The 23,326-nt window shown below is 40.8% G+C and overlaps 2 protein-coding genes across 2 annotated transcripts in view; both read left to right on the forward strand.

Moving 5' to 3' along the window:
• LOC146194900 (uncharacterized) overlaps positions 1 to 23,326 on the forward strand; it is a 65,452-nt gene that overhangs the window by 17,782 nt on the left and 24,344 nt on the right. The window lies entirely within an intron of this gene.
• Positions 20,120 to 22,380, forward strand: LOC146194901 (uncharacterized). Its single transcript, XM_084595950.1, has one exon. The coding sequence runs from the start codon at positions 20,120 to 20,122 to the stop codon at positions 22,265 to 22,267; it is 2,148 nt and encodes a 715-aa protein (XP_084452076.1). The 3' UTR covers positions 22,268 to 22,380.

The raw sequence follows: 23,326 nt of genomic DNA on the forward strand, positions 1-23,326 counted from the left end.
CTACTGAGAGTGCCACATGATTAATGCATGAAATGTTAGCATCTGCACTTGAAGGCATTACATTTACACTGCATGAACCTTGAAACACAGCAGTATTTTCTCCCCACCAACATGGTAAACCTAATCTCAGAAGCATTAAAATTATTACATCATTTCAAACTTGGCTAGCAAAATACAGCAATTTTTTAAAGCACTATTAAACTGCCTTACCCACCTTCAGAAGCCTGTAGGATAAGACAATACGACAAAATTTTCTTTTGAAGCAGTTTCAGAGTTATATATTCAGACATTAACAACATGTTAGGTACTAGCATCCATGAGCAGGTTTAGAGACCCCTTGCCAGCACATGCTGAACCCCACCAAGCTGCCTGCAAAAGCCATCTCATAAAGCACTGCTCGTCCACTGCAGCTGCAGAATGCTTAGTCAAACGGCACACTGCACCAATCTCGACTTGCCCCACCAGGGTGGTGCAGTGGTAAGATTCCAGACTACTGTGCCGGAGTTCCCGGGTTCTAACCCGACCACGGCAGCTGCGTTTCGATGGAGGCACGAAGTGGCATCCGTGTGCTGTGCGATGTCAGCGCGCGTTAAAGATCCCGAGGTGGTCAAAATTACTCCATAGCCCTCCACTACAGCTCCCCTTTCTTTCTTTGTACTTTCACTCCAACCCTCCTACCCTCCTTCACGGTGCCGTTCAGGTGTCCATAGAGCAAGTGTGACAGATACTGCGCCTTTCCTTTCCTGTGAGCCAATTATTATTATTATTACCAGTGCTTCATCAAGTGACTCTTGTATGCAATATGACGTGGTTAACCATGTGATGGCAGGGGTCTCTTACAAGTACTTTTGATTGTACTTGGTGCAAATAATCTTTTCACAGGAAAGAGTTCACAGTTGTGATGAAAACCTGTGTATTATTTCTATTTGAATAGTGATTCATAATTCAAAGTTAAACTATAAGCCATTTTAAAAACAAAGGAAATTTGCTAATGTCAGTTTCAAGTAGGCTTCCTGAATATTCAAATGACAAAGAGAAAACTTACAAATGGTACAAACATAACGTCCACAGCTCCTGGCTGGTTTCCAATATTTGCCAATAGCTGAAGAATGCGTACTGTCTGTACATCTACAATAGAAATAAGCAACACAACAATGGTGTACCTCTTAGCAGGTAGAATAAGGCGATAATTTATTGTCTAATTTAGGAAGGCAAATAAACAAAATTGAAAACATGCAAAGGCACAGAAACTGAAAGCCAAACATCTTACAGCAGAAATTGGCAAAGTTTGTGAAGATTTGAATTAGGTATCGTCTAAATCACTACTACTAGTTGAAAAACTCAGAAAAGGCTGCACCATTACAATGGAGAGGAACAATAGGTAATTTAAATTTAGCTAGTGCAAAAACTGTTACGTAATGAAGAAATGCACAGGCTAGTCAAAAGGTTTTATTATTCTTTCTGACGCTTAGCCATGTTTTAGTATAACTATAAGGCAAGGCAAAAATAGCAAAAAATACAGGCCATCAGCAAAAAACTGCCAGATAAGATAGCACAAGCACTGCATGTGCAATCTAACTAAAAAAAATTGCTTAACACTTACGCTTCTTTCGCCTTTCACTGATTCCATCCGACTGCACTTCAAGGACCCGGGCAATGTCTTTTCGTTTTGCACGAATGGAGCCTTTTAAAATCAAGCCAAGTGCTGTGTTCAGGCCCACTTCGAATGCTTCTTTGCCATCCTTTTTTATCAACAAGTTGAAGTCTTGTAAAAACTGCAAGTTTGTGTGAATGGTAGCCATATAGAATTCATTTTACTCAGTGCATTATGTAACTAAGTATAAAGATCATTGTACAAATGCTAAGGCGATTGATGCTTTGTACATATCTGAAAACAAACAGGCATTAGCAAACAGCAAATTCAAATATTTACAAAGGTTAGAAAACGGCAGAAACCAGTATTTTGCCACTGGTCACCAGACTGCAAGCAATATTAAGGCAGGTCTAATATGAACAATAACAGAGCAAAAATGATGATCCTCCTTCCCTCAACTCGGCACACAGCTGAATGGCAATAAAATATGTAATATATCTCTAAACAAAGGGTCCACACTCAGCTTTAAAAAACAGGCTTCAATTCTTAGAGGCAATCTGTACAGACATGCATTGTTAGCATATGAAAATCAAATTTTTTTCCGGGCCCTTTAAGTCAATAAACTGCTTTCAACACAAATATTACAAAGAGCTTTAGGATGGCTATTGTGCAAGAAATGCAAAAACGAATAATGGGTATACCATTGCCCTTAATGAAGTGCAACAAAATATTAAACTAATATTTCCAAAGTGGCTATATTTCAGTAACACAGGCATTCAGTTGCCTTCTCTACTTGCAGATAATGAAAAACCTGAACAAGGGTTGAAAGGAGCCTTAGTTTGCAAGCCGAGACAACATTTTGACAAGGGGTCTCTCTGGACAGCACAATCAGGACTGGTGGGGTTTAAATTCCATTTTGCTTCTGAAGAAGAAAAAGGCAGCTGGGGGAGAAGGAAACAGGGCAAGAAGTGAAAGGATGTTTCCTTTGGTATGAATGTCTATCAACCTGGAACCGGTGATTCATTGACTGGAAAAAAATAAAAGGAAGCAGCAACAGAAAACGTGCAATGCAGGGTGGACGATGAGTGAGCACCCAAAGCAGGTTTCATGCTGATGCACAGTACTTGAAAGGGGACAGGCATTCCAAAAGGTCCTGATAAGCAACACAGCTAAAAGGGAATAGGTATCAAGAGCTTTTCAGGAGAAGAGAACGAAAGAGAAATGGAATAATAGCAAATCAGAGTGAACCATAACTGCCAAGTAGGACATTATCTGAAGGAAAGGATTCAAGGGGGAACTAAATTAAGAAGTGATGAGATGGAAAGATGTTTCGAAAAACACATGCAGCTTATGTTATTACTGAGGTGGACGGAGGGGGGAGTCTACATTTGCTGTGAACTGTACAATTAACACTATATAGGATTTTCCCCCCGACTAGTTATGGTGCAGATGGAATATGTTTAAAAGATTGGAATGTTTTTTTTTTTAGCTATTTATTACTGTTGATCCCAATTTTCTGAATTCATGGATTATATACCTCCCTATATTTTCTGTCCCTTAGAGATTTAAAGCCTGACTGGAGAATAAATTTAATTTCATCAAAGTCATGGCCATTCCACTAAAGTGCTGGGAAACTGCTCTTGGGATGTTTTAGCCTGTCTGCCATGATTGCCATTTATCTTTAAGTTCATTGATTCCCTGTCTCTCCAATGTACTGTTTATAACATTCTAAAAGGTTGATGTTTGACGAACTTCAATTATAACCTGACTTTACAGGTAAAGTAAAATCCCTTGCAAATACCTCTGTGTCTTTTGCATATGATTGCACATCTCACATCTGGATGGAGAGCAAGGATGTGGTTGTGTTAGAGGCTTGTTAACGACTTTAGAATACACTAGAATATGAGATTTGTGTTATTGTTTCTGTGTTACCCATTGTGCCTCCAGGTGCCCGAGTAAAATAGATCATTAGCCAGAGAATTTATTATCTAGATTTATCACAAATTCTTTACGCCATCAAACAAACATGCAAGTCGATTTTACCTGCTGCCCGAGATTCACAAGATTTCCACAGAGGATGCATTGTTTACTATAAACATCCCAAGAAGGCCCATTGTTTCTAACAATAGGGCCACAGAATACCTGTTGGAATACCCAAATAAAAACGTAGTAGACCTCCTACCAGCTTTCTTCATTCTTGCAAGACAAACCTCACATCCTCCAAATAATTAAGTTTATTATTAATACGTCCAACTTTTCATATGTATGTATTCTTGACACGATGTCATGGCACCCTCTACACTAATATTTCTATGGAAAGTATTGATGCCCTTTCTCAAGTATTAATCAACATCCCCCAACCTCACGAGTCGAAAGAGTTTGTCTATCGCTCCTTAAACTAGTCCTCACTTTAAATTATTTCGAGTTTGATTGATGTTACTACCTGCAGATATTTTGAACCAGCATGAGCCCTCCATTGACACAGACTTATGCAAATATATTCACGGGAGTTCTGAAATCTAAAATACTAAATTCATTCCCCAGAAAAACCATCCGTATACCTTTGCTAGATTGACTACATCTTATGTATGGCAGTATGGGTTAAAATCATTCCAATCGGTCCTCTCATCAAATAATCAACACAGCAGCATTACATTTACTTGTCAGTCTTCGCAATTAGGTCAATTTTCCCAACACAAACTAGGAGCTTCGCCTTCAAGATGTGAAGGTGGTATGGAAATCGAACCTTGCAGAATTCTCGAGTAGTGAGTAAAACACGATACTAATGGGCCACACAGGAACATCCATAAGGCTTAGTTAAATGGAGGCTTTATAGATATCTATGTTGGATTGTCTTTCTTTCATGTCACAGGATGCCTGCATCATGATAAATATGTGCAACAATGGAAATAATAAAAAGACGAGAGATTAAGCAAACAGCTAACTGGACATATGCAAATAAGGATCCAAAAAGCCGTGGACTGGAAGCATTTAAAATATTCCATCATATTCTTGAAGGCGGAGCTTACACGCTACCTACTCTTCCACCACTTCTGTTCTTGCAGTCTTTAGAGCTGTGTCTAGGGCGCGGTTTACTTTAGATATTGTGAAAAGTGCTTCAAATATTATGAAAGACACTATGTCTATGCAGTTTGTGCACAGTTCTTACACAAAGACAGATAATGTAAATACTTAAGCTTGATGCTTAGACAATTAACTAAAATAACTGATCAATATTTATTTGTAAGGAAAAATATTGCAGTATTGAAGGCTGTTAAAAGCAAACCTAAGCTGCATTTTTAAATTTCCTTAATTGGCAGTCTGTTTCAAATCACTGAACACGAAAAATACACCTTTCACAGTTGACCGAGTCAGCTAGCCAGCATTGTACGTTCATAAAATGGCAGCTGTGCATGTATTGCTTATGCATTTCTTTTGCATAATTGATGAAGTTAATTTAGTTATCATGGTTTTGCTTACATTACATATATCAAAATTATATAAATATGCACTGCTGCAGAGAAAATTCAACAATCTTTCAAATGCACATTTTTGACAGTTGGTATCTTGAGCCATGCTGCCAATCAAGAAAATTTAAAACAGGGCTCACCTTTGATGTTAATAGATTGATATTTCCCAGTATTGTTTATCAAAACGAAAAATAAAATTGGCTAGGTGATTTTAGATAACTTATTAACCATCAAGCTCTTGTCATGCAGAGCCTGTCTGCTTTGGTGTAAAACCCACCAGTACAGGGCAGACAGGCATATGTAAAACAGTTAAAAAAGATTACCCACTATGCTGCTATCAACAGTATGATTTTGCTGCTTTTGTATAAATATACTAACTGCACCAAATGCCCTTATACTTTGAAAAAGAATTACACTACCATGAAAGCATGATTAATATCGTCTCATAAAGCAGATCACATGTCTAATACAAAATGCTCCATATATGAACTGAATATAACTGTGCATGACATTGTTATGTTATTTTTTCAAAACAATGTTGCCATTAAAATCAGGAAAACGCGACTACAACTCACACACTAAGAAAAATTTAATAAATTACGCACCCATTCAACATCCTGAATATATGGAAATTTCTCCACAGCGATGGCTACTGGTATCTGCGCCAAGTCTTTGATTCGGGCAGCGTGGGTTAGCTGCAGCCGACATTGCATTTGTAACCGGTCAATGTTTGGTCGCGTCCACTGCGCGCACAACCAAGCCTCATGTTGAGTGATGCTGTACTCATCTTCTGCGTTTAAGACTAGGCCCTGTGCCTGTAAAATAGAAATTTATGTAATGCAAAATGAACCAAGTTGGCAACTACCACAGAGACATACCAAAACTTTGCCAACAGTTCCTCGACGCACGTTATCAGTCACGTCATCTTCTGCACTTCTGTGCTTTGTTCGTCCAAACTTCTTCCTGCTGAGAGTTACCCGGTCTGTTGTCAACTTGCGTCGTTCATTCTTGAATTTTTGTCTGAGAAGGACAACCCATGAATCCTGGAAATTTGAATCAAAGCAAAGTTCTCTTACACTGTGTATGATATCACATCCTGCTAAAGTGCTCTGTTATCACCATAACTGGTAGCAGCCAGTTCCTTTTGAAAACTTACATGTCCACTTCCACAGTTGTCACGAATTTGTGGGTAGCGCTTGATCAGTTCCAACCCGACTTTCTGATAAAATTTTCTTGATGGGTAGCTGTTGAAAGAGTTTTGCACATTGGAACACAGTACTGAATATAAGAAAGGAGTTAACTGGTATTACGGCCAAACAACTAGTTTCTAAATGCGACATTATAATAGTACATCAGTCTCCTATTTGAACAGCCTTCTTTTCGAATGACATCACAAAACCTAAGCATTCACTCCTACATTGCACTCCTGTCTATTTTTTAAAGTGGTAGGTTTAGGTACCATTATATCTGCAAGGCATGGAACAATGCTCGAACCTTGAGTAGACTGCTGGCCATGTAGTTGGTGTCATGTTTAAGAAAGCACATATGAATAACAAAGTAAAATTAAACTCACATAGTGTGCTTCACCATTTCTTGAAAGAGGATGTCAACGACCCTGATAGTCACATATGAGCCAAGCGGGCTTTCTCCCATCATCGCTGAGTCCAAGAAACTGATCTCTGGCAGCACAAAGTCTCGGCCATCATCATCTTCCGAGCTAAACAAAAAGTGAAAGAAAAGCATGTGTAGGTTCACTGATGTATAAGGCAATGCGGTAGTTTTGCAAGCCAGAGGTGGGGAAAATGCTGCATTGATGATTTATGACAATAAAACACAGCAAGAAAATGGGATGAGAAAGGCTATATTTAAATATGTATAATAAAGGCTAAATTTTAATGAAATCGTAATAAAGAACAAAGGTGAAAAAACCTGAAAGATGGTGACCAAGGTAAAACACAATTGCCAACCAGATGCGGTTAACTCTAATTCCTGCATTTACTTAGCAACTTTCTTGAGAACTGATATAAGAAATGCTTGTGCATGTACTATGGCAACCACACAGCATTAAAAATGCTTCAAACTCTTTCTTGCTCTGGGTTTTTGCTTGTCTTAAATTCAAGGTTCATCTACATCTGCCGAAAAAGGGCTTTCTCTGCCCAATTTGAACCGAGTTCGCAGCATGAAAAACTGTATGTTTCTGCTGAAAGCCAGTTTTTTGGCGAAAAGTGCTGCAGTGCGTCTTCAAAGGCATTTTGTTCAAAGTATACTACTCTGCAACTCAAAAATATTTCACAGTCTCATGTACTAGTTGATGCAACACTAATTCTTGCCCTTGGCACTGTTTCAACTGTAAGGTAGCGCCAGCCTAGAAACTTGACTGGCTTCCATAAGTCTTTGCACTTCAGCAGCAATAATCACTTGTTTGGGAGGACGCTCCCTACATGGTTTGCATAGTGATACATGCACTCGTCTACTAAGTCAGTACCAAGGTAAACCATTGTTCTAGTAATTAAATGCAGATATCTGGCAACAAGCATGAGATTCAGAGGACTGACATGAAAAAAGTGCATTTGAAATGAAAACATCAGTTTGAGATGAACTGCAAGAAAGTGGGTGGACTTAACCACAGAGATGTGTGAATTTTAAACGATTTCGAATAGCCAGTCTATTCATTTCTTCAATTATTAAAAGAAACCATAGCATATGGTGTAAACTACAGGAAGCATACTGATTGTACTGAAACATTTTTCACACTTCAAATAATTGCCAAGAGGCTTCAGTTATGCCTATGATGTCTGTGAATGAGCTTCATATAAGCAGGGTTTGAGCTGATGCCATGTACCATTCTGCTGCCATTAGTTTACATAGGATGAAAAGTCCAGTTGTTAGCAGCCCATTCGTGTGACTGTGGTCATAATGCTGACATATGGTAACACTAGACAACATCACAGGCTAAGCAAAGTTTGGCAAGCACAATGTCTGAACTAAGAGACCATGGTTCATATGAAACTGGCACATCATGCCTTGAAATTTATAGTATTTTAATCCATTTTGGCATCATTAGCTAAACACAATTTTCCTACATGTATAACTTGATGTCCATGAAATTAATTTCCTGAATTCATGTTAACACCCCCAAAGTGGATATTAGGCTTTGATAAAGCTGTAAATTTAAATGGAATTTTTTGTATGAATATACAACTTGGATTCGTCTCAATTTTAGCTGTAGAACTCACATTGAATTCTGTTCAGATTTACTATTCATACACAACTATTCAGCCACACAGTGAAACAAAGCACCCATTCAAACATGCTGCTTTGGCTGAGCAGGGCCGAATTATAAAGAATGGATGCTCGAGGCTGATGTGCATAGCCCCCCCCCCCCTTTTTATTTGGGGGTCCCTCCACACGCGTAATGCCCAAGGCTTTCATTTGAACTTACACCAAATTAAAAAAAAAAGTGAAATCGATGAGATTCCTAACAGAAATGCGTCAGGGTTACTTTTAGAACAGAGAACACAAATGCAACCATGAATCCACAGTCAAGATTACGAGGGACGTTTCCATAAGGCAATGTGGTATGGATTTTTTTTCTCTCTCCCTCAGTGGGAGATATGGATCAATTTAACTATTGGAGAGATGGAGAAGAATTGAAGAGACATTTTACTGTTCACACCATATATTGTCCACACTGCAATCTTTTGATGCCCCCCCCCCCCCCCTGGCTGGCTGGACGAGAAAAAAAAAAAAAACTTGCACAAATTGTAAGCAAATGCATATCACTTCGCAAAGTAGCCCTGAAGTTGGTGGTTAACACATGCTCGCAGACCAAGGTCTTCCTGGTCAGCTAGCCATGCTAAACAGTCACATTAGGCAGGCCCCCACATCCCCATTCTGGTTGTCTTGCTTCAGATGTTGCCATTTGTCTCGAAAATTTCATAATCTGTTATTCTATAATGAAGCAGGTTAGAATAAATGGGCCAATTCTCACGCTCTCAGAGACAAGGCTCTGCGCTAGTAACCCTTAGCCCTACCCTTAATCCAGCGCTGTGGCCGAGTAAAACTATTAATAACAAAAAGCTGCGGTCCTCGTCTACGGGGGCACTGGATGCATTTGGAGCAAATAGCATCAAGGACAACCACAAAAAAGTAAATAATTTTTCTCAAGGCCAGAAAATGCCAGAAACACCTTGCGGTATGCCTGAAAGTAAATGAGAAGAAATTCGAACTAATGGCAACTCTGAGTACTTTCACATCCATACCAGAGTACAGCTAAAAAATGAAAGTGACAGGGTGTTTGTTGTTGAGTTTCAGTATCAGGCATTTCCAACATATGTACAAAGCTGAACTGCACGTTGACAGCCGAACTTAATGGTGCAATTAGTGGCAGAGTTGTGTCGCAGCAGTGCCTAACTGAGAAAACCTGTGCCCTAGACAGCTTTAAAGACTACAAGAACCGAAGTGGTGAAACTGAATGTAGGTAGGATGTGTTGCTGGGCTAGTTGGTGCTTGTCGAACATCTTGGAATCGCAGCGCTTGCAGGCGAGGGCAAAGAGAGGATACATAAACGCACTTTGAACTTTATTTTTGGGCATGTTTTCATTTACACTTTATATTTAACATAAAGGCATCAACACACAAGCACACCTACAAGGCAGATATGACAATCTCAGTAGCCACAAAAACCAGCCCAAAAAAGCAGGAAGAAATGGCAAAGGCTGGGCCCGCAATACCAATGCCGCACAAAACACTAATGAGGCTAAAAACCACACATAAGACAAGAAAAAAAGACAAGGCATGATAACCAGTGAAGAAAGGCAAGGATGAGCTAACAACTGACAAGGCGAAATTCATGAAGAGGTGAAGACACGTAAAAAGAATGTAGGCGAACAAACAGCATGCCAAAAAACTTCAATAGCCTATACATAAAAGCAGGTAAAAGAAATTAATAAATGAGGCAACAATTAACAGCTAAAGCTCAATGAGTATAACTAAAATCAGGTAAAGGGATGATGTAAGTAAGGCAACAATAAACAGGTCAACAAGAACGACAGGGGCACAGAAATGGTTCTTTAACATAGCTTGCAATGCAGAGCAATCATATTGGACCAGACAAGAATGTGATCTCTTTTTCCAGGCGAGCGACTTAAGGCATGCTGATGCAATCTGCTTTCAGGTTGTCAATATGCTTCAGTTATTTCCAGTGTCAGCTGGTTCATGTTTTTTGCCAAGATTCTGGTATTCGCAAAGTTTGAAGGGTGGCTCTCGCAGAGTGAGCAGCAAAAGAATGGATGGACAAGTTGCTCGATTTTTCTCTTTTATGCTTAAGTTATCCTCCTGTAGTCTTGTTTATACCTGTCTGCCCAACGTAATCTTTGCCGCAAGAAAGAGGAATAGAATACACGGCTCCTGTAGTGTATAAGGCAAACAGTTTTTTATGCCTTGTTATGCATTCTCTACTTCATTGAGCTTTATTGTCGCTTTTACACAGTTTGAAAAGGCGGTGAAGAGCAGAAAAAACTGCTTTAACTCCTTTTTTCTCAACTGTATTTAAATTGTGGGATACGTGGTGAATGTATGAAATGATGGCAAGTTTTTGTTCCGATCTCTTTCATTCGACAGTTGTTTTTTTTTTTGCATGAAACCGAGTATTCTCTCGGCTATTGAAGAGGCAAGTGTTGCTGAGTGTCTGGATTGAGGGCATGATTCCGAAAACTTGCCTCTAAAGAGTGCTCACAAGACTTGGTTAACCTGCATTTGAAAGCTCCCTGTGCAATGTTTCTCTTTATTAGCTTGGAATGTGCAGAGTCGTAAGGTAAGACTGACTTCTTGGCTCTTGGCTCAAAAAACCAGAAAACGTGTTCTGGAGAAAACCACAATCTGAGCTCAAGAAAGTGAATGAAGCCATCCTCCATGATCTCATGTGTTAAAATCGGGGGTGATAAGCATTGATTGTAGACGGTCAAAACACTGTCAACCTGGTGCAAGAAATCATCTATTGTGGCTGTCTAAAAGAACTACATAATCATCCACGTATTGAAGATTTTGAGAACTGATAAACTATTCAGCTTTGTGTTGAGGGCTCAATCATGCCTGGCTAGGTGCAAGTTGCTCAAGATGGGGTGGTACATGACCCTATACAGATACCCTGTTTTTGGATGACGAGTGAGCCATTCCACTCTGTGTGGCTGGATTTGGGATAAGTAGATAGTACTTCCCAAAAGGTTGCAGTTTTCTTCAGAACATGTTTACTCGGCTTTAGGTACAAGAGCCAACAAGCCTCTCTTATCTTATGACTCCACGCATTCCAAGCAGGGCCGGATTATGAAGAATGAATACTAGAAGCTAATGTACATGCCCCCTCCCCTGGTGGTTCCTCCCCACGCGTAATGCCAAAGGTTTCATTTGAACTACAGCGTTGTGCAAGCCGCCTTCAGTAACGCGTTAGCAAAGTCTTGTGAGCACTCCTCAGAGGCAAGATTTCGAAATCATGCCCTCAATCCAGACACTCGGCAACACTTGTCTCTTCAATAGCCGAGAAAATACTCAGTGCCATGCAAAAAAAAAAAAAAAGTAACTGTCGAATGAAAGTGATCGGAACAAAAACTTACCATCATTCCATACATTCACCACGTAACCCACAATATTAAAACAAATGGGAAAAAAGTAGGAGTTGAAGCAGTTTTTTCCGTTCTTCACTGCCTTTCCAGACTGTTTAAATGTGACGATAAACGAGCCGAACAAAGTAAAAAATGCACAACGAGGTATAAAGAACTGTTTGCCTCATACACCAGAGGAGCAGTCTATTCTATTCCTCTTTCCTGCGGCAAAGGTTATGTTGGGCAGACAGGTCACTGTGTAAACAAAAGCATAGCTTGAACGTAAAAGAGAAAAATCAAGCAACTTGGCCATCCACACTTTTGACTGCTCACCCTGCGAGAGCCACCCTTCAAACTTTGTGAATACCAGAATCTTGGCAAAAAGCATGAACCAGCTGATGCTGGAAATAATTGAAGCATAATGATAACCTGAAAGGAGGTTGCATCAGCATGCCTCAAGTCACCCCCATGGAAAAAGAGATCACATTCTTGCCCAGGCCAATATGATTGCTCTGCATTGCAAGCTATATTAAAAAATATTTCTGTACCCCTCTCATTCTTTTTGACCTGTTTATTGTTGCCTTACTTACGTCATCCCTTGACCTGATTTTAGCTATACTCATTGCGTTTTTTGGCTGTTAATCATTGCCTCATTTATGAATTTCTTCTACCTGCTTTTATTGAAGTTTTTTGGAGTGTTGTTTGTTGGCCTACATTCTTTTTATGCGTCTTCACCTCTTCATGAATTTTGCCTTGTCAATTGTTGGCTCATCCTTGCTTTTCTTCACTGGTTATCATGCCTTGTCTTTTTTCTTGTCTTTATGCATCGTATTTAACCTCATTAATGTTTTGTGCGGCATTGGTGCTGTGGACTCAGCCTTTGGCATTTCTTCCTGCTTTTTTTGGGCTGGTTTTTGTGGCTACTGAGATTGTCATATCTGCCTTGTAGGTGTGCTTGTGTGTTGATGCCTTTATGTTAAATATAAAGTGTAAATGAAAACATGCCCAAAAATAAAGTTCAAAGTTCCGCGCAGTTGTGTTTGTGTATTCTCCCTTTGGCCTCGTCTGCCAGCACTGCAATTCCATGATGAATGTAGGCAAACAGCTAAAAAGACCATTTAGACCTAACTTTTTCTGAACCAGCGAAAGCACCTGCAAAGTAAGTCACATACAAGGAGAATAAAATAAAGGGCTAAATGGCCAGAAAGTACAAATCAAAGCCAGGAGGCAAATTTGGGAGCAGCCCTCAGTAGAAATAAAGATCATGTGTATGCTGCAGATCTGGCAATTACAGACCTCTCGTATGCAAGCACATCAACACGTGTTAAAAGTGCACTAGAACAGGCTATTTGAAAAGCTTGTTTTGCAGTGACAATGGAAAGAAGTAGTGCAGTCAACTGGTACGCCATGTTAGTACCTGCACTTTTGCAGTCTCCCCTGAACCAAGCACCACACAGAGGAAAACACTGTACGCTGTACCTGTGGGCACCTGGTGATCAAACATAGCACCTCTCAAATTTAAGGCAGATGCTTTGTTGGGTGCAATGATTGTGAAAGGATCTCATGCCTCTCTTCTTATCTTATCGCATCAGATGCGACCCATGTGCCTGAAGGCTGTATACGTTATTAGCTCACTGTACAGTTCTCAAGGTATCCTCTAAAGCCACTGGTTTGCTCGACAGTTACAAGAAAGTTATGAAGAAAAAAGTCTGCATTAGGTTAGCCATAATCAGGTATCTGTTAACATTATAATATATATTATTGACTAAATGATAAAACACAATTTATTACAAGTAATTGATTGCTTGCAATGCATTAGGTAAACCTACTGACATGAGCCAGTTTTTAGTGTTACATGCTTCACAGACTACTTGCCATGTTAAAGCTTTGTCCCAATCATAGGTGACAAGCACTGGCAAGCATATATTTAGTGAAGAGAAAGGAGTCCTAGCCCTGACTGCTTCAGCATTGCTCAGTCGAACTTAAAGCTAAAGTTTACTCATTTGGAGTAAACTGCTCACTGAACACCAGCCAGAATCCTTTAAAAGAAACAGAGGTGCCATGAGCAGGTTAAACTGAAAGTAGCCTCACAGATCGAGCAAAACCATAGGAATTGTTCAAGTCAATCTCAATCTGCAAAGGCTAGCAATGTCTAAAGCAAATGCGAAAGTACCTAAAGGCAATCAAGCGGTAAAAGAAGTGCGGCAGTGGATAAAAGATGGACGGCCACTGAGTTTACGAGACAATGCTTTCCAGCCATTCTGGTAAAAAGATTATGAGCTCAGGATGGACAAGAATTGTCTGTAATGGAGAAACTGAATCACTGTAGCACATCCTGCTCACAATATCTCAGATCAGTCACATGAAATGCTCTAGGTGGATGGCTGCTGTTAAATGTATGGCAAGGATTTTGGTTTGCAGCACAATAATCATGCTTGCTTACATTGTAGTAGTGTTGAAGGACAGGTCAGGAGTAGGCTGTGAAGTGCTGGAGGCCATGGACAAGGTTTCCTGAAAAGTAAATTTACTCTGAGACAGTTGGCTTATAATGTTATGTCCTGCACATCCGTCATGAATAGCAGTAAACACTACTTATTTGAGTTTCATAATGATACAGCACAAAATTTAATACACAAGAGAAACGAGGACACAGAACCCTGTTTTGCCCTGTTTCATTATGAATTCATATGAACCCCAAATCACATATAACAGCGGGGGCATAGAGGACTAGTTTTCCTTATAATGAGAACTCCGCACTTCGTTTCGTCTCTAGATTAAAGCTCCTCAGTTCAGCACGTTTTGCCGACCAGATGAGAAAATGTACCCTGATGATGGTGGCTGAGAGAAGCCTTAATAGTCGCATGGCCAATTACAGAAGACAAGAAGACGCATAGACCAATTACAAAGCACTGAGAAGACAAGTTCAAAAATATCAAACTGCCAGCAAGCATACAAATGGTTTGTCAAGACTATTCGCCTAAGTGAGTGGCAAGCTTCACCATATTTCACGTTGAAAAGCAACTTTTGAACATCAAATTATTGAATACCAAACTGTGAAATTTGAAAGCTTCATTTTGTTCCAACATTGCTATACAAAACTTCGTACTTATGCATTACAAGGGGAGACCAACAACAGTATAAGCAAATTTCAGTAATAGCAACATGAATACAGCCTCAGTTAATATTGAATAACCACAAAGAGAATAAAGCTCAACCGACAGGCCCCATGTTTACGGCTAATTATGCAAGAACAGTGCAAAAAGGACCATGACATAAGGAAGGACTATCATCACCTTTGGGTACTTTTCTGTTGCTGCTTCCTTCATACATTGGCAAAATAGTGTAGGTATAAATTCTGTTTTCTTATGCTGTAATTTCTTCAATAGGTGAACCTGCAGTCTTTGCTCATCTTGCAATGTTCTAACATGGTCTACCAATATCAACTTGACTCCTCTTCTTATCCTGCTATATTGATCTCTCCTTTCATGCCATTGTATATTTGGTCCCCTTTAGTTATAATACAGAGATCCCGCTTTTTGTCATGTTCACAAGAATTCATCAGTAACAAGTGTATAGCAATGCATAAGCCTTACACCATCTGAAGATCGGAAGAAGAAAGCATTGATACTGTGGCAACATAATATCACATGCAGCTCTATGAGTATGGGATATTAAATACTTTAACAAGTAAGAAAAACACAATGCATTAGCACACTTTCTACCAGCACAGCAGGAAATATTACACACCTCCAAGTACTCAGTTGATGGAAAGCATGACCGCTTTAGAACACGAATTACAGACTTGTCTGGGATGTCATCGCCATCTAACACATCTATATATTCCTTGAAGTCATTGTCCAGAATCTGCACAAAATAAAAAAGAAAAGATGAAGCACAATCTAAAATTTCATAATGTACAGCACAGGCAGGGTTGTGAACAGTATTAAAACAAGGGCTAAACTAACAAATAAATAGGTTATTTCATAAATTTTTCTCTGTTACACAAGGCACATAAAAATAATTATAATGCTCAATCATTTAGTGACCTGCACGCATTTAAAGCAGATCGCTGTGCAGGCGGGATCATTAAAAGGCACTGCAATGAGGTGGTTGAAAAGCCATGGCACCAATATTTAACCTGTCCTCTCCAGCCGTTTTATCGGAGTTTCGCGCGTAGCAATCCACGCAGTCATCTTGAGGGCGCAGAGACAGCCGCGTGCATTTTGCGTCGCATATATCCATTGGCCTTTTGCCGCTAATCGGTTTGCTTATCGCCCGACAGCAAGTGCTTCGGATCTATTGCGTTACTTGAGCGCGAACTGGCATTCACAGATCCTAAGCTGGCCTCGCACATGCACGCGTGGTACGCGAAGCGCCGAGCCGCCCGCATTCTTTTCTCCACTTGCTCGCTGCTGCTCCAGCAGCGCTCATCTCCTCACTCTCACGTCCCCTCCCTCTTTGCCATTTATGCCAACAATAGCTTTCCCTCCCGCCTTCTCGCCGCATTCAACGTGCAGCTACTCCTCCGCCCTTTGTTCTCCCTCTCACTTTTGGGGGTTCCAGACACACATGAAAAGCCCGCTCGGTTTAAATACGGACCTTCAGCACACGGTGTACCCACTTGTCAGTTCGTTCACCAAATTACTACGGACCCGAATACTCATGCAGTTTGCACCTGATTAAAAAAAAAAAAGAAGAAGAAACAGGACGGGACGGGATTGACTGTCATTTCAGTGTTATAGCATAGCTTGTACTAAGCATCCGCTTTTTCCCCAACAACCTGACTCGATAACAAACTAAACTAAGAAATGTTGCAGTGCCATGCTTATTTCACTTCAGAATTTTTGCAGGCATGAAGTACGAGGCAAAGTGCTATGATATGTGGAAAGGACATATATAGTGTCCCCAGGCTTAATTCCCACTCAGCTTATCGTAGCGTCATTAGCCTACGTGAATGACTCTGCGCACCCAGAATTTCAGACCCACTGAAAGTGTGTTGGCAGGAGAGACTGCACGGCAAAACACATCTGCAATATTTAAGGTCTTCAAAATTCACCCAGGCCAACTAACCGATGAACGCGCGTGAACCAAGCCGCAAACAGAACCTCTACGAGCTAAAAATAAAGTCAATATTCCATATCTTTGCACTGAACCCTGTCTAAAAATTTGACGGCACTGTCCGCGACCTTATGTCGAACAGGAGGACCATTCACAGCACGTCGTGCTGATAAAAGGACGCGACGTAACAATCCTTAGGCGAAATTTACTACGATATATATAATTCCCAGCAGAAAGTTCAGTTTTTATTGTTTAGCGCCAAGCAGACATGCATTGGGTAAACTGCAAGCTGCCATCATTACAGCAGCTGTTACACTTCACTGTCTCGAATGGCGGGCAGTGAGCCTGCTGGTGCGTGATAACAAATAAAAGCCGCTTGTCATGCTCCCAGCTCTAGGAGACAACATGCCGAAATATAACGACAAGAAAACAAAATGCTGAGCTAATTTGCTAGCAAGCAACAGTGCGCACTGTGATTCCGCTACCAGAATCGAAATTATGCGCTCGTGTGAAGCACACCGATTACCTAACAAAAAAAAAAAAAAGTTCTGTCAAACTCGGCAAACAAAAAAAAAAAACAACGCGCGCATGACAATGCACTATGCGCGAACGCACTGCAGGACTTGTCAAATTATCAAGAGTTATAGGAAAGAAATTTACCTGAACTCTGTCACTCCAGGCGTCAACTTCCGATGACAGGAGCGCACATTTGCTTATGGACGCTCGTAGGCCTAGCAAGTTCGGCTCCGCAAGCGATAGCGTTCGCTTAGCGCCGTTCACACCCGCCGTCACCAGGCAGGTAACCGCTGACGCCTGAGCGGACGACATCTCAGTGTCGCCGCACGCACTTATGTAAATGTTAATAGACAATTAACAAAGACAAAGACAAGTTCCCGCAAGCGCAGCTCTGACCGTTGCAATGCCGTTATGGAGGTGTATCACGTGGTCCCTATGAATCGCGAAGCGCGCGAAATGCCATGGTTGCCAGTGAAGATGCTATGAAGTCACGTGATTAGAAACCGAATTCGAAACTATAAAAAGGGGCAGGAACCGATATATATTGTGAGCCCTTGGCTTGCGAAGGGGTGCCGCGTGATGTCGTGCTGTTGTTAGCTTTTTTTTTTGTTCTTATATAGCTGTTTGGAAACAGCGTGGTTCGAAAATATGAGAATTAATACATTGATACGGGTGCCGACAGCGCCACCCCTTCGGCTTCTGCGCGGTACAAGCAAGCACAGAAGGATCACGTGGTCGTTTCATCGTGGCTACAGAGAGAGAATGGCTGCTCTGAGCACGGAGGCACAGGTAGAGTGAACTAGACTAGAGTTCACTCTAGCATAGGGCACGGCATAGGGTTTTCGAGGTACGACAAGGAGTTCTGTGGTTATCGCACTTTTCCTGTAAGAGCGGGCGTGTGATGACGTTGCGAAGGGAGGAAAGGACCAGACTCACTTCGCCGAACTGAAGGTAAGTCAGCTTTGGTGCAACTATAACAGTGCTTTAAAGGGACGGGTTGCTCAGCATACTTTCCTCTCGTCTGAGCGTTGGGCTGGTGAAAACAGAAATAAAAGTAGCCTCCGATGGCACAAATAGTGAGCTTTCTGGCATGCATTTGTCGGTGTATTTCTAGAACTTTGTCGAAAGCAGTGTGGCCAATATATTGGTCGTCATGATGCACCCACCGACGCGCTCACATGCTACTCGCGGCTTGTGGATTTACGCTGGCAATTTCCATCGGCCACGCGAAAGGCAAATTTTTCACATAGTAGTGCGGCGCTAGGCAATGTGTATTCGTGCCGAATCATAAGTTGTCAGTTGCAGGAACTTGTGCGTGTCTTGTCAATTCTGCCGGTACGCTTAACATCGTGCATCACGGTAAGATACCCCGACTCCAAAGCAGCGAGCAGAAGCATTCAAACACAGGAGTGCGCACGCTACTCGCGCTGTAGACGTTCATCGCGATTGATGCAGTAATGTTTTAAGCGATAGGTTATACACCTCGTTCGGTAGAAAAGAAGTCGGCACCTCGTGCGGGAACAATCGGGAGCCGAGTAGAAAGAAAAAAAAAAAAAAAAGCATGGGGGGACAATTAAGCTCTGCCGCTAGGGGTATGACGCGATAGCGTTTCACATACACGAATGATGTGGTTTTTGCCTGGTTCAGTTTTTTAATTCAAAAGCATTACTTCGCTATATGTTCACAGATTTCTGTCCGCAGACCGCGTCAGCAAAATTGTCTGCAGCAGTTGTAATTGAGAAGTGGTACAGGTTAATTAGTGATGTCAATCGATAATGGGTGACGTAATGTTGTATCCAAAAACAATTAGGCCAATAAGTTAATTAGGTAATTAATTAGAGGTGGAAAAAGGTAAAAGTAAAGGCAAAAATGATCTCATTAGTAAATGGCTTGGTGCCACATTCGAATGTATCAAATACTGAAATACTTAAATCAGTTAATTGCGGTGGCGTCAAGGATGTGATGTCACGCAACTGGAAGTAGAACTGAAAAAGAGCATAGGAAGGGATTGGCGCATAATTTGAAAGTACCAAAGACTAAAATGAGTAAACAATTGAATTAAGCTAAAGCAACCAACAGCAGCTCACATTACTCCAATGCAGATTATGCAGTGCTCTTTAATTTTTTTTTATATGCCAGTATGTTCAAATCTGTCAAAATACACCAGGACCCTTATGTTAATGTTGCCCCTTTGATGTTATTGAAAAATCGATAGTGTACATTGATTGTTTAATTGATATAACTGAAAAAAAAAATGAAAAATGGATGTCAAGCTGCTTAGAATGAAAAGGCAATGTTTGCTGATGCTAAATATAGGTGTAAAAATAAAATGAGAAAAAGAAAAGCTACGACGAAAAATATCTGCGAAAAGCATCAACTGTGTGTGCAAAGCATTATCACAGTATTCCCTTAGCGGCAGAGCTCAACGGTCCCCCCTAATTATTGCTTCACTGTGTAAGCTACCAATGATAATGTATGCATACTCTCTGCTTTCACTTATTCCCATTGACTTTTACCCATTTTTTTCATTTTTGTTTACTTTCCTGGCTTATTTTGTACATACTTATTTTTTAGTGCTACATTTGCAATGCTGTTGAACATAGTTTGCATCCATTATCAGCTTCCTCATCTATTATGTGTGTATTTTGTTTTTGCAGATGCCTGGGGTCCGCTTCTTCCAGTGCCACAGATGTGGGAAAAGAGTTGTGACGTTGAAATGTTTATTTCGTCACTTACATGCTGCCCATGGCTGTGAAAAGAACTGGTTGTGCGGTCTTTGTGGATGTATGAAAACATTTGTTTCTTACGGCACCTACCGCAAGCATGTTTCTAGATGCCATTCTGAAATCTTCAACAACACAGGGTCTGCATTCAGTGTGCAAATGTGTGGAGACAGCATTGAAATGACTGATGATGCCCAATCTAATCACCCTGACAGCTTGGAAGGAGGCAACCAAAGTGAATCCTTCTCTTCAAGCCTACAACCGAATTTGATGAAGCAGTTTGCACTCCTACAGTTGAAGTGGAAGGAGGGGAAACGGCTTCCAGATGCTACGCTTCAGGACATATCAGCTGATGTATTAATGTATCTGGAGCAATTTTCAAGGCATTTTCTTTCACCTGATGCCACCAGTGACAATGCTATTTCCTTTGTTGAGAAAGACCTGTCAAAGCTGCTAAGTCAGTTTGAGCGTGAAAGCTATTGGAAATACTCCTTCCCCTTTGTTGAACCAAAAAGCATCTGCCTTGGTGTTACGCCAAATGGAAAAAAAGAGACTTACTGCTATGTACCAGTGCTCAAGGTTCTAGAGCAGTTTTTTGAGGGTTCCTTCATTGATTTGCCCTTGAGAAATATGGAGGAACCGGGAGACTATCTTTTAGATGTTTTTGATGGCTCGGAATTCCAGATTCATGACTACTTTCAAGGAGATGTCACGAAGATTTGCCTGCAGCTTTATACTGATGAATTTGAACTGTGTGATCCCCTTGGAAGTAGGCGAGGTAAAAATAAGATAATGGCAGTTTACTACACAGTTTTGAACCGTCCAGTTGACAATAGGTCAAAGCTCTCATCAATTCATTTAGCTGTTCTTGCAAAAGAACATCATGTGAACAAATATGGGCTAAAAAAAGTGCTTGAACCCCTAGTTCATGATATAGCCTGTCTTGAAAGCACAGGAATCACTGTCAATGGCTATATCCTAAGAGGATCGGTTTTCTTTGTCACAGGGGATAACCTATCCTTGCATCGGCTTGGAGGGTTCAAATGTAATTTCACTCATGGCAGGATATGCCGACACTGCATGGCACTTCGGTGTGAGACTGCAGCCAAGCACCGTTCATCAGATTTTACTGAGAGAACTCCTGATCTACACACCCAGCACCTCAACTTACTTGCTCGTGGCGTTAGCTCCTTGTCACTCTATGGTGTACGAGGTGAATGCAGTGTGAAATTCTCTGGATTTCATCCTACTCGTCACCTTCCTCCAGACATTATGCATGACCTACACGAAGGTGTAATTCCATTCTTGCTACAGCATGTAATTAGGCAACTCGTGAAAGACAGTGTATTCACTCTAGAATCCCTGAACAGTGCAATTGCTGAGCATGTCTACTTAGGAAATGACAGAAGGAATAAACCAGAACAACTGTCTAATGCAATACTGCAAAAGGGTTCTGCCCTTAAGGGGAACTCCTCACAGATTTTCTGCTTCTTCCGTTATCTGCCACTTTATGTTGGTGAATGTGTGCCAAGAGGACACAAAGTGTGGGGAATCTATCTCCTCTTCAGAAAAATAGTTGACATTATAATGAGCAAGCAGGTGAAAGTTGAGCATGTTGCCTACCTTGAACGCCTGATAACATGTTTTTGTGTTGATTTCAAGGAAATGTTCCCATCAGTTGCCATTCCATGCAAAATGCATTACTTGATTCACTATCCGAGGTATATATTGATGTATGGCCCACTGTGCAGGCTTTGGGCAATGCGATATGAAGCCAAGCATCAATATTTTAAGGACTTAGCTAGGAAGTTAAGGAACTTCAAGGACATCTGTGTGACTCTTGCAAAGCGTCACCAAGGGCATGAGATGTACTTGCAGGCATGCAACAGCAGCTTTGAGACCTGGCAAACAACAGGATGCAAGCAAGTACTCTTTGAGCACATTCCTGCAGATGTACAGGTCTATATCTCTGCTAATGAGATGATTGCCCAAGATATTTTTTCTCTGGTATCCACTTGCATTTGCAACACTGTGTACAGAGTTGGCAATGTTATGGTAATGGACATTTCTGCTGACCAGCCAGACTTTGTCATCATCACGAATATTTATTCAGTAAACAGGAACATTTTGATGTACACTCAAAAGCTTGAAACAGTGGAGTTTGACGAACATTTTCATGCTTATGTGGTAAGAAGACTCTCAGAGTGTGTAGTTGTGCCTGCAACTGTAGGTCTTCCAGTGGATGATGCAGCCTTGTATGTAGTGGGAAACAGAAGTCTGGTGTTCACAAGACATGCTTTAATCTAGATTTTTGTAGCCAGTTCGGACATTATTCCTTTTACTCCCACTTGCACATGCACCAGCATTCCATAGTTCTCTTGCAAACTTGAAAATAAATCTAACTGCAAACTTTGGCTGATCTTGTGACTCCTTTTTGTTGCTGTGCTTAAAATGCAAACTATTTGTGTAATAAATAACAGGAGACTAGTGCAGTGGCATTATCTTGGGCTGCACATACATACTAAATATAACAATTTCTGCAAAATAAAGTAAATCATGAAAGGCAGGTGAGGGAAAGCAGTTGTACATCGCTCTCTACTGAAAAAAACTGCATGAGTTGTACAAGATGTAAGAATCTGAATGTATAAGAATGTGTTCTTGTGAGTTTGAACATGAATTATGAGAGCCTGTACAGCCACTGTGCAGGAATGCATGAGAATATGCAAGCCTTTGTGGGACTGGACACGCATTTGTGAGAGCTTGTAGAGGCACATAAAGCCAGCGAATGTGAGCTGCCATAAACCTTTGTGCACATCTGCGCACCCAGTGAGGGTTCGCAGAGGCTACGCATGCTCTGCAAGAGCATGCCAACTTTGTGGTCATCTACATGCTTGAGTGCTAAAAAATTACTTGTCGAGACAGTGAAAACCCTTCAAATATGGAAGAGATCAAAGTGGGAGCTTTCATGTAATAATTCATGATTATATGCGACAGGCACTTTTTCATGGTTTGCAATTTTGGTCTTGGAATACAGTATATTTTCAACATTAGTAGAAAACTACTTGCTTCCTTTCATTATGCTGAAATTTTTATATTACAACATGCATGTTGACGAACTAGTCAACATATCAAGCTCACTGTAAGACAATGTCAAAAGTGAGTTACTGCAACTACATCTAATAGCATCATTTGCTTTTTCAACTGTTTGTTTCTGAAAGTTACATGCATACCATAGATGCATGACAAAGGCTGTGTGCACTGCGTTGATGTGTTGCCTGCCATGTAGTTGACAGTCAAACTGGCGACGAAAATCGCCCTAATATTATGTTGCATATGAATGGAGGTGACACAGTAAAACTGCACAAT

The sequence above is a fragment of the Amblyomma maculatum genome, chromosome 3, assembly GCF_055883805.1.
Source record: "Amblyomma maculatum isolate TAMU_Amacu chromosome 3, ASM5588380v1, whole genome shotgun sequence".
Classification (NCBI taxonomy): Eukaryota; Metazoa; Arthropoda; class Arachnida; order Ixodida; family Ixodidae; genus Amblyomma; species Amblyomma maculatum.